This window comes from Phaethon lepturus, unplaced genomic scaffold (genome assembly GCF_000687285.1).
Source record: "Phaethon lepturus isolate BGI_N335 unplaced genomic scaffold, ASM68728v1 scaffold29224, whole genome shotgun sequence".
NCBI classification, from domain to species: domain Eukaryota; kingdom Metazoa; phylum Chordata; class Aves; order Phaethontiformes; family Phaethontidae; genus Phaethon; species Phaethon lepturus.
Window position 1 is genome coordinate 6487 of NW_010537464.1, and position 10438 is coordinate 16924.

Consider the following 10438-nt stretch of genomic DNA (forward strand, 5'->3'; position numbering starts at 1 on the left):
AAGACGAATTCTCTGCTGCAAAGCCACATCCATCCAGTACTGTCACTGCAGCAGAGCCTGGCTGGTATTACCGGTGCTGTGCTTCCAAGGATTACTAAGGAGAAAACAAGCAGTGTCCTGCAAAATAAAGACTGCAAACAACACCTGTTTATTTAAACCAGAGATAGCCCTACATTCTCCAAAGATAGTACATTTTCTTTAATCCCATTTAAATAATTGGAAATTTTCTGAAAGGCTGGGATTCCATTACAGTGCTATGGTTCCTGCAGGGAAATAGAGAAACTATCCACAACTCCTCAGTGGAAATGTAGAAATATCCCTCTGTGTTGGATATGGTGGCCCTGGCAGCCACTGGTGGCCTCAACTACCTTCCCATTACTCCGAAGAGTAATTCCCAGTTAATGCATCAAAATTCATCCACAGATCTCCACCTTGCTCTCCACATGTCCTGGCTAACATGATCTTTCCAACTGAGACCGGTAAGAATAGCAAGACGACGTATAGATAAGCCTATAGGTGGCACTCTTGCCCTGACACAACACTGAAGAACCATGAGGCACTGGTCCTCCTTTCCCTTGAAGGAGAGAGGCCCATTTCAGTTAAGAAACCTATTAAAAGCATTAATTCCACAAAGCACTTTCAATGAACATTTTCGATTTTATTGTCAACACACTTAAAAACGGAAACCTATGTTCAAAAAAATTATTTCTGAGAATACTGAAATAAAAAATATTTCACACAGAAGTTTGTTATTTTAACACAAACAGAAGTGAGACATGGAATATGCTGATCTGTATACACGTGCTCCAAGCCACCGGTAAGAAGTGTACCACTACAGAATTGTCACACAGGCTTGGAAAGTGAGCACTTCAATGTTTTAAAGTATCACCTCTGCATTTCTAGTATTACACATTTACTTGGAAATTTCACAGCAGTGGACAGAGAATGTGATAAATTTGTCTTCCAAGGTTTGTTTTGAAAGCACCATGACAACAGACTGTTCAAAGTACTTCCTTACAGAGGGAACTCTAAACAGAGACGATTATTGCACTTACGGCTTTTTAGGGGTAATGTTTATTATTATCTATAACAGGTTTGTGAATATACAATAACAAGCAAAATCAGTATTTCCTGGTAGTTCCTCCTGGAAAGTAAAACCAGCACCACCCATTTAAAATTTGTTCTTTTTATACTAAAGAAAACAAACTCTTATATTCTATACAAAATGCATGTGCTTGGCCAGGCATTGACCAGCCTTCCCTTCTTCTAGATTCTGTAAAACTAAACTAACCCAAACACGCAAAACTTCTTTATCGGTTAGCAGCAAAGAAGTTCTGCCAACTTTACACAATAAATAGATTTCTGCTTAACTTAAATTTATTTCCAAGTGACATGACTAAACAAGTTGTATCGGACAGTGACACATGTATCACGCTCCATCATCAAGACCCTAAGCTTAGTCAGAAGTGGAGAGAGGAATGGAGCAAAGGGAAAGGAATGCCTGGTCTAAAACAACTGAAAGATTTACACTGCCCTTTGCTTTTCTCTTAAAGGTCCCAAAGAAAAAGTTTTCTAAAGCTACCTCAAGGTTACTTCTCACTCAAACAACTCATTCAAAATTCAATTTTGAACAGCATCTTTTCCTGAAAAACTGAGACACCCCTGCAGTCCAACACTTAATGACATTCCTGGCTTGTAACAACATATATTCATCACTCTCCTCTCCTCATCGTTTGCTTGATCGCTTTTCATGCTTATCCTTTGTGTGCTGGTTCCTGTTTTGGTGTCTCGGAGGAGAGTAGCTGACTCTCCTTCTGGACTGAAAGCTGGGTGTGTATGGGTGAATTCTGTGTTTCTTTGGTTTTTCTTCTTTCCTGCTTTTGTTTGGCTCAGGCTCCTTACTGTCTTCCTTTTGCTCACGTTCTTGGTCTTGTTCTTTTTGAGATGGTAACGTGTTTTTGATGGTATTAATAAGAAATCTTTTATTTGTACCAGCAAGAGGACATTTCAACCTGTAAAGACATGTAAAAGTGATCAAAAGTCAAGACAAAAACATGCCAAAACAAGTCTGAGATTTTAACTTCAATAATTTTAAGACAGGTTTGTGCTTTTGGCTTTCCTTGCATGCCACCTAGTGTAAACTCTCAGTACAGAAAGATATGTTCAAGGTTGTCTCCATTCTCCTTTTATCTTACGCTTTATAGGATGAAAATTATTTTACTTCAATGCAGTGAAAATCCACATGATTTTCACATGGTAGTGTGTGCAGGCGGAAGCAGAGAATGACAATATATGTTAAGGTTGATGGTGATTAACTTCGGTATTCAGAAATCAACTATTTAATAACATACTCTAAGTCAAATTGGAATGGTTTACAAGACCAACTTTACCTACTAAAGTCAGCATTACTTAACGAGCTGAGATACTTAGAAAGTATAAGATACACTTGCTTGAAGAACCCAAACAGCTGTAGGTAATAAAGCAGACACAAGGCAGACTGATTTTAATTTGTATTTGGCAACCACCAAACAAAATATTTAATTTCTTTTTTTAAACAGGAAGGATACTTATCCAACACTCTTCCATTGTTTCTAACTTTCTCCTCTTGCAGCTTAACACTTTTGCTCATAATTTATGAGCTAGTTTTAGTAAACCAGTACTCTACATTTTATTTATCTTGTTGGTATCAGCTGTATGATACTTATTCCCAATTTATGTTTTCTTAAAAAATAGAATGAGAAAAAAACAAGTTTGAATATATTCCTGCAGTAAGCAGAAATCACTCTGAAAAGTAAGAGCCACTGTGGTGTTTGTCTTCACAACACTTTTGAGCCTGCATGCTAATAGAGAAGTTACAGGATGACTCTAAAAAGCAGCGCTCTTGGAGATCACAGTGCCACTTACTGAATCAACTATGGAGTCAATGAATCCTACCACCACAACATGAAGATCATCTATTCTACTTGAATATTTTGTGCAAGTGTATAAACTACACCCTGACCATTTAAAAACCTTTGACACCTCTGAATAATTAGAGGTATCAGAACAACAAGATGATTTTAACAAAGATCATGTCTGTTTATTTAGCATACTTCATGACTTCTAACTGGACATGGCATTTACCACGGTGTTTGCTTCAGGTCTGCCTACTAAACATCACTGGTAATTATTCTTGTTCTAAATCCTCTAAGAACTTACAGTCGTTTTAGAATTATACATTAAACAGCCAAACTGTTTTACTTCTGCTAGGTATGTCTTGACACATTTCTACAGCACAGCTAGCTTTAGAGTTTTCTAAACTTTCTGCATATAAATCTACACTGTTTTGCTCAAATCCTGGTTGAAAAATTTTTTTTTTTCAAAAGTCTAGATCTGTATCTGGTATAGCTAATACAAGGCTAACATATATCAGTAGAATAGGGTTTCTACTTCAAGCTACATCAGCTATGAATGTGGTGCTGAACATGCCATAGCACAGGTTACACTCAAGACATAGCACAAAATAGCAACATTTAAGTCCTCTGCATGTCTTATGCTAGCATTGAACTGTTGTACCTCAACATTTCCTACCAAGGAGGGCAGCTTTCTCCAGGCTGTATCCAGGCAAAAGCTATTTCACATTTGCCTCCTTCCTTTTGTTTTTTCTTAAGAGCTAATGCATCGATTAAGCACTAATATATATAGCACCAGAATGAGACAATGTGCCCTAAATAAATTCACCTTGCTGAGGTATTTATTTCTTTTTGGCACTATGTGTGCTGCCTGAGCTATACTAAGAATGAAAACTGATGACAAATGCAGGGCTTCAGAGTCAGCTAAGAGATGCCATTAGTTCACCATCATACAGTGATAAAAGTGAGCCACCAGGCTTTCAGGGAACTGCAGTAAGTTATGGCATTGAACAAAAACATCAGTCCTTTGTTTTACTGACCTCAGACTTCAACAAAGCAAATTCTGCCTTTACATCTTAAAGGAAATCAGATGTATGGCACATGTTATATTGCACATGCACACACACAAGCCCATAATGTTTATATATATCCATGGTATATATGGAGCTGTGAAGATTCAAAGTGAATTGTGTTAATCCACTGATATCTTTGAAAGCATTTCTAATGGTGAGAAAATTGTAGAATACTTCTACAGTTGAACTCCCTGAAGACAAGTCTTTGGCTTGCTATAGGTCTGACCCTGCAATGCTCAATTCAATGACAGCTTTGCCCTCAATGTAAATTCTGAAGGGCTGGGAGGCAAGCTCAGCCTATGCAAGGTGGAATGCAATACTGCTGGCTGGTGAACAGTGCCACAGAAAAGATTTTAAAAGCTTCTCTTAAAAAAAAAAAAGACATGTTAAAAGAACATTAAAGCTCCAAACTGAAGCGTGCCTGAAGCAGGGCTGCAGGCGTGACCAAAGCAAGCATGCAACCTGCAATTCAAGAGCAGTCTCGTCTACAAAACAGACTCCAGTTCTGTAGCAATGTGTTCACTCAAAGTAAGCGTTCACTTTTTGCTTTGCATGCTCCAGTAAGCTAAACCAAGCTATCCTGATGCACAGAACCTCTCCTCCTCCACATATAAGTCCCCCACACGCCAAAATCTCTCCACTATGCAATGACGAAGCGTCAACATTGCCTTTTGAGCAAGAAAAAAAATCCATTACTGCAAACACAGGTAAAATCTTAACTCTGCTTTTGATGTTTTAAGCCAACTTCTGCGCAATAACACAGAATTTCCAGCCAATATCTGTCATCAAGTGTAGCTGTGCAGTTCATCACAGAAGTGTACAATACAACTTCTTATCAGTAAAACACGTGGACACCATTTAAGACACAAGAATACAGTGCCATGTGCCACAGTCTTTTCTCTGCTGGGTAACTTGATGTTATCTAACAGGCTTGGCACAGTTAGCCTCAGCATACAGCATAAATCAGATCTTTCCAGGAAACAGAGTTCGTTATGCATGAACTTCCAAACTGCCATGGAAAATAGAGTACTTAACAGAAGAGTGACTGAAGGCAAAAAAAAAAAAAAAAAAAAAAAAAAAAAAAAGCTGCTAGAGGTTGTTTTGCCAAACCACCTAACCTAGGCTCTTATCCTTTCAATAGGGGATCTCACAAAAGAGGATGCTTGGGAGGACACTGCGAGCTTTTAAATATGGTCTTTGCAGCTAGATACAGCTGGCAGGACTTTGGATGGGAATTTGTGCTCTGATCACAAGACTTTAACATATTCACTTTGCAACCTCTGTCTGTACCCTGTTTCTCCTCCTCTTCACATTCAAATGAAAGAGACATAGCGGAATCAGATTGCAGTGTTTCTGCAGTCATGCAACACCCTTTCAAAGACAAGATGCAATACAACACTTTGCAGTTCCAGTGCTCTCAAACCCTTTGGTCTTATTTTGTATTCTGCAGTACTTCTAACAAATTTGGTATTGAACAGAAAGCTATCTACAGGAATGAAAGCAATTTTAGGATTGCTTTACTATAAATAGGGTTAAAAATAATTTAATGCTTCCAACATTTATCTTCTTTTTGCAAATTCATCTGCTCTTAGAATGCAGAGCTGAACAAACCATCCCAAAATATCCTGTTTTCCTTATTTTAGGTATTTTAGTAAGCAGAGAAGATTATGTTCAGTTCAGCCTTAGCTCACTTGCTACCGGTACCTTTGAAGATCAGACCTACACATTGGAAGGTGAAAAAAAAAAAAAAAAGCAGCAGCCTCTAGAACTTGTTCACACAGTAGCTTTTGTGGCATTTTAACTGCCTTTCTCAGTTAAGGCAGAACAACTCCTTAAAATGAGACCTAAACTCTACTGTTGTGAGAAGCTTATTGATTATGCACATAGGACTGACAAAACCACTTAAAGAAAGCTGAGCTTTTACCTTGATTTTACCTAGGCACACAATGGAAATCCCAGTATTTTACAGTTTTATTCCATCTGATGAATCAAGGATACATTTATCTAACAGTTTCAAATGTTCTTACACTATTTGTGCAGAACTTCCCATCCTGGATCCTGCTGGCCCTTCAAGTGTTAACTTTTGGACAGCTGCTCTGATGTCTTTTTTCATCTCAGAAGTTCCAGCATCACAGCAGCATCATTGAGATTTAGCCACAGATTCTGCTCTCTTTTGCTCAACGTTTCCAGGATTAAGACACCTTCAGAAAAGGATCCTCTCTGCCCCTGCTCTCACACATTTTCTTGCTTGTGATTAGCTCCACTAATGCTTGAACTAGATACAACATCAGCAGGATCTACATCATGTGGTATTATAAAGACGTAGGAAACCCCCAACAAGAATCACTATGGCCATAAAGTACATACAAAAGAGCACTGCAGGAGCTAGAAATACTGCAGTGCTGAGAGCAAGAATCTTGAGGACATCCAAGGAACACATCAATACGCAAGAGACAATAATGAGAGATCTACAAATATCCAGTATTTCTGACAGTTGCTCCATGTCCAGAGAGTCTCAGATAATCTCCCTTCCTGCATAAGCTGTTGCCTGATATCACTGCCAACCTCTCCGTTTTGGACAAGCCTTTCTTCTACTAGCATCTAGCCCCTACAGGTTGCAGCACCTACCCATGTCATCTACAGCAAACTTGTAAGACAATGTAACATTGGCAAAACATTCCCAAACTGGAACAAATACTAGCAATGCTGTCCCGTCTTTCAAGGCTGAGTCTTTGTATCAGAGGCTGTGGGCTAAAGGATGACCGCTTGGTACATTTTTTCCATACCTGTCAGCTATGCTAGCTTGGATGCTTGCAACTTAGGCTCAAACAGCAGATCTCTATCTCACACCAGGACACAGCAAAAAGTTGTGTAGGGATGCTTGGGAAACTTCTTTAAGCAGTGCCCCTGAGCTATGGAGAACTAATCACTCTGGATAGTAATGGAGCAGTGGCTTTAATTTGAAAGCAGTCCCAAAACCATGTTCAGAGGCTTGCTGGCTAAGGTTTTGCTGCCGTCAACACCCACCAGGAGACACTACTCCTTTGTAACAGTATGCACAATATAGTTCCCCGGGAATGCCACCTCCCCACACACCTCCCTTTAACCAATTCCTGTCAAATGCCACTGACTACAGAAAGGTATTTCCCAACAGCTGCTGAAGGTCAGCATAAACTGGAATCAGCGAAGTATGAGAAGTAGCAGCCTCTGCTTCTCCTTACCCAAAGATAGATGGCAGAACAAATCTTTTCTTCATAGGCCGAGTTGCTTCAACTATCCAGTGCCAATGCAGGACTGATGGCCTTACACTAGATGTCTCCAGGGTTTGTGCATCTCTTCTCCAGGACTCCTCTGACAAAGGGCTGAGGAAATCCCAGAAGTCCTCATGAAACACACCTGTAAGCATTTTGAGTTTGGCAAGGAAGGAAGGTTTTGTGTTTTACCTGTTAAGACTTTGCTTTTAGACAAGTTGGTGATGACCTTGTCTCTTTGCTTCTACCAGTTATGCTTTCCTGGATTTGGTCTACTAATACACATTTTCATGAACTAACTTTTCTGCTCATTGAATTTGATATCAGCAAAGCTCAGAGCAGCAGTTATCTTCCTCTCCATAGTTTACAGTTGCAAGGTTACACATCAGTCCTAAATCTAATCTCTGAAGCCCTTCAGGATTTACCCTAACATCAGTTACATCTGATGACATTTTACTGGACTGTGATACTAAACTGACCACAGTTAAGTTTCCTTCCAAATATCATACAGGTTATCTCATCTCCCACATATATATGCAATACCTAGTTGCTGGGCCAGTTCAGAAGGACCAGAATAGCACTACCAGGCATGAAAAATATTAAAGGGAAGAGAGCAGCGGCAGCTTCCAGCTGCTGTTCTGTGTCTTGTGCTTGCAGAACTGGACACCAAAGAACTTATTGGGAGCCTGCCTATGGGGGCTTCATATGTTTCTTATGGCTACACACCCACCAGCTGTACATTAGCCTGTGCCAAACTCTATGGCAGCAGATTTGTGACAAATGGGATTACTACCAGTATCTCTAAGGATAGGGATAGCAGAGAGGGAAAAATCCCTGGAGAAGTGTCATATACAGAAAAATCATTTCTGAGTGCAGAACATCCTGAGCTGCAGACTGCCCGAAGCTGGGATAGTACCTTGAGGAAGCACAGCTACTTCACTGTACTTTTCTTCCTCCATTTCCTAGGCACTGGCTATCGGCCACTGATGGAGACAGGGCACTGCAGAGATGGAGCCTTTTTTTGACCCCAGTATAGCTATTCTTATGTTCTTCTGCTGTTGAAAAGGATCCTTACTTCAACAGTCTCAGTTCAGGATATCACCACGCCAACCCCTATGTCAACAGTCTTCCTCTGCCTGAAGCCTTCTTGACGATCCTCTTCTCCCCCTACACCTTTAACACAACCCTGACTCAACCAGCCACTATTACACTCCAGTGGAATCTGCAGCTGTTCTGAAGAATAGGCCACCTTTGGCTACCCCCTCCTCCCGCAGGTCTTGAGCATCAGGCATTGGCAAACTGCATGTTACCCCAAGCTGATCGTCAGTCAGCTGAGCAGGACGCCTGCTCTTTTACAGACAAGGAATAAGAGACAGCTGAAGCCAGGAGAAGAAGCCCATCCACGCTCCTGGCATGTATTCTAGACTGCACAAGTGGCAGCAAAGTTGCACAGGGACAATTAGTTATCTCCCAACAAAAATGTTTAGTCTCCACAGCTGGAATTAACTTGCAAATTCACTGTAACTGGATGCACGCAACACTTCACGGTGCTAACGATCTGCACTGGTTTACCTGGCCATTTGGCAAGGCTTACAGGGTAAAAGCATGCTGTATCAGTATAGCTATAACCACTCTAGGGGATTAAATCAATTTAACTATTTTAACATATAGGGTATAAACTGCATCCCTAGCAGAAATACTGGGTAAAATATACAAAAACCCCACAACTTGTTTAGAAAATATAAAGGATTAACTTTTTTTCAGCAAGACAGTATTTTAATCTCTTCAGAGCTACTAAAACAAACATAGTCAAGAAATCAGCTGAGAACTTCATTAACAGCACAAGCTTATCTTTTACTACTGTTGGTGGAGGAAGCCAAACCCTATCTATAAATGAGTTTAACACAGCCAACTGGTGCACTACCTGTGTGAACATCCCTATATCCGATAGCTTCTTATCAAAGTCATACACATTATTTTAAGATGAATGACTCTTCTCAGCATGTTATTACTTCTTTAATTACAATTACATGCATTACATGATAATCTAGCTGTAAAAACTGAAATACTGCATTGAAGAATTAATGCTGTATTTCACTTAAGATTTAAATACCGTGAATCTTTTCCCACTATATAAATTAGTCTTTTTTTTTTTTTTTTTTTTTAGTTTTAAAAAATACCTCCTTCCAAAATTGTGTTATACTTTGAGTTAATTTTTGGCAGCAATTTACACATGGGTTCTGTACTAGAGGATCGTTTATTACTTTTATTGTTTTAGGGGTTTAGGTTTTTTTGTCTGGCTATTAATTCTTTTAACTTAAAAGAGAATCTAACCCAGTAACATGTGGCCAGTATGTAAGTACATGCACACTGAAGCTACCCAGTATTTTAGAGTCATAAGGTTCCAATCCAAACTTTGCAATTCCATCTACTATAAGGAAATACTATTACAGAAGCTACCCCAATTTTCCTATTGCTTTGACTTCAACACATTCAGTCAAGCAATTTCATGCAGGCAGAATTTACTTCAACTTCCTTCTTATCTTGATTCAAATTTTTGCCCAGACAAATTAATACCTAGATGAAGACAAATTATTTAAACATGAAGCAAATGAAAAGGTAGAGACTTCTGTCACACATTAAATGTAAAATCTATTTGGGCATCGGTCATAGCATTCATTTCCTCTTGGCACAACTTACCAACCCATAGCTCCCATTGTTTCAGCTCTGGTTCTCCCACGTTTTGCCTCTTTAAGTAACTCTTCCACAGCCTTCCTAAATATAAGGAAAAGAAAAACGTTACCGCTTGCAGAACACAAGAACTTGCCACTTTATGTGCTTATGCAAATAAAGTGGAGAGCTTCTTCACTGCAATGGACTAAGCAATAAGGAGGCTACGAAAATCACCTTGACTTTCATTTAATCTTGGTGCATAGGAATCTGAATTATCTCAATAAGAAACATTTTAACATATTAAAAGCAATTAAAGCTGTTGCAAATACAACAGCTGCAATACTAATTGAAGAGTAGAAGTAAAATGTGCAAAACTGGTGTACTACACTGAAAAGCACAGTCCCTGCTGCTTCACCTTGGGAATGCTCTTCCCGGCTGTTGCTTCACTTAGGTTCTTCCAGAAGTCTTTTAACCACAGCAGACCTATTTTGAGCAGAGTTAAACAGCACCAGTAAAATACCAAGCAGTCAGATGACAGTAAAATCACTGC

The 10438-nt window shown here is 39.4% G+C and overlaps 1 protein-coding gene across 1 annotated transcript; it reads right to left on the reverse strand.

Moving 5' to 3' along the window:
- Nucleotides 1–640: 640 nt before the first annotated feature.
- LOC104620314 lies at nt 641–10134 on the reverse strand. The gene is made up of 3 exons (XM_010286496.1): nt 10123–10134; nt 9916–9986; nt 641–2012 (listed from the first exon to the last, which is right to left on the reverse strand). The coding sequence occupies exons 1-3, from the start codon at nt 10132–10134 to the stop codon at nt 1727–1729; spliced, it is 369 nt and encodes a 122-aa protein (XP_010284798.1). The 3' UTR covers nt 641–1726.
- Between the last annotated feature and the right edge of the window lie 304 nt (nt 10135–10438).

What these genes read in the sequence shown, in the direction of transcription:
- LOC104620314 (XM_010286496.1), bottom strand. An exon ending in ACAATGGGAGCTATGGGTTG is followed by an intron (nt 2,013 to 9,915) that starts GTAAGTTGTGCC and finishes ATGTCTTTACAG; the next exon opens with GTTGAAATGTCCTCTTGCTG.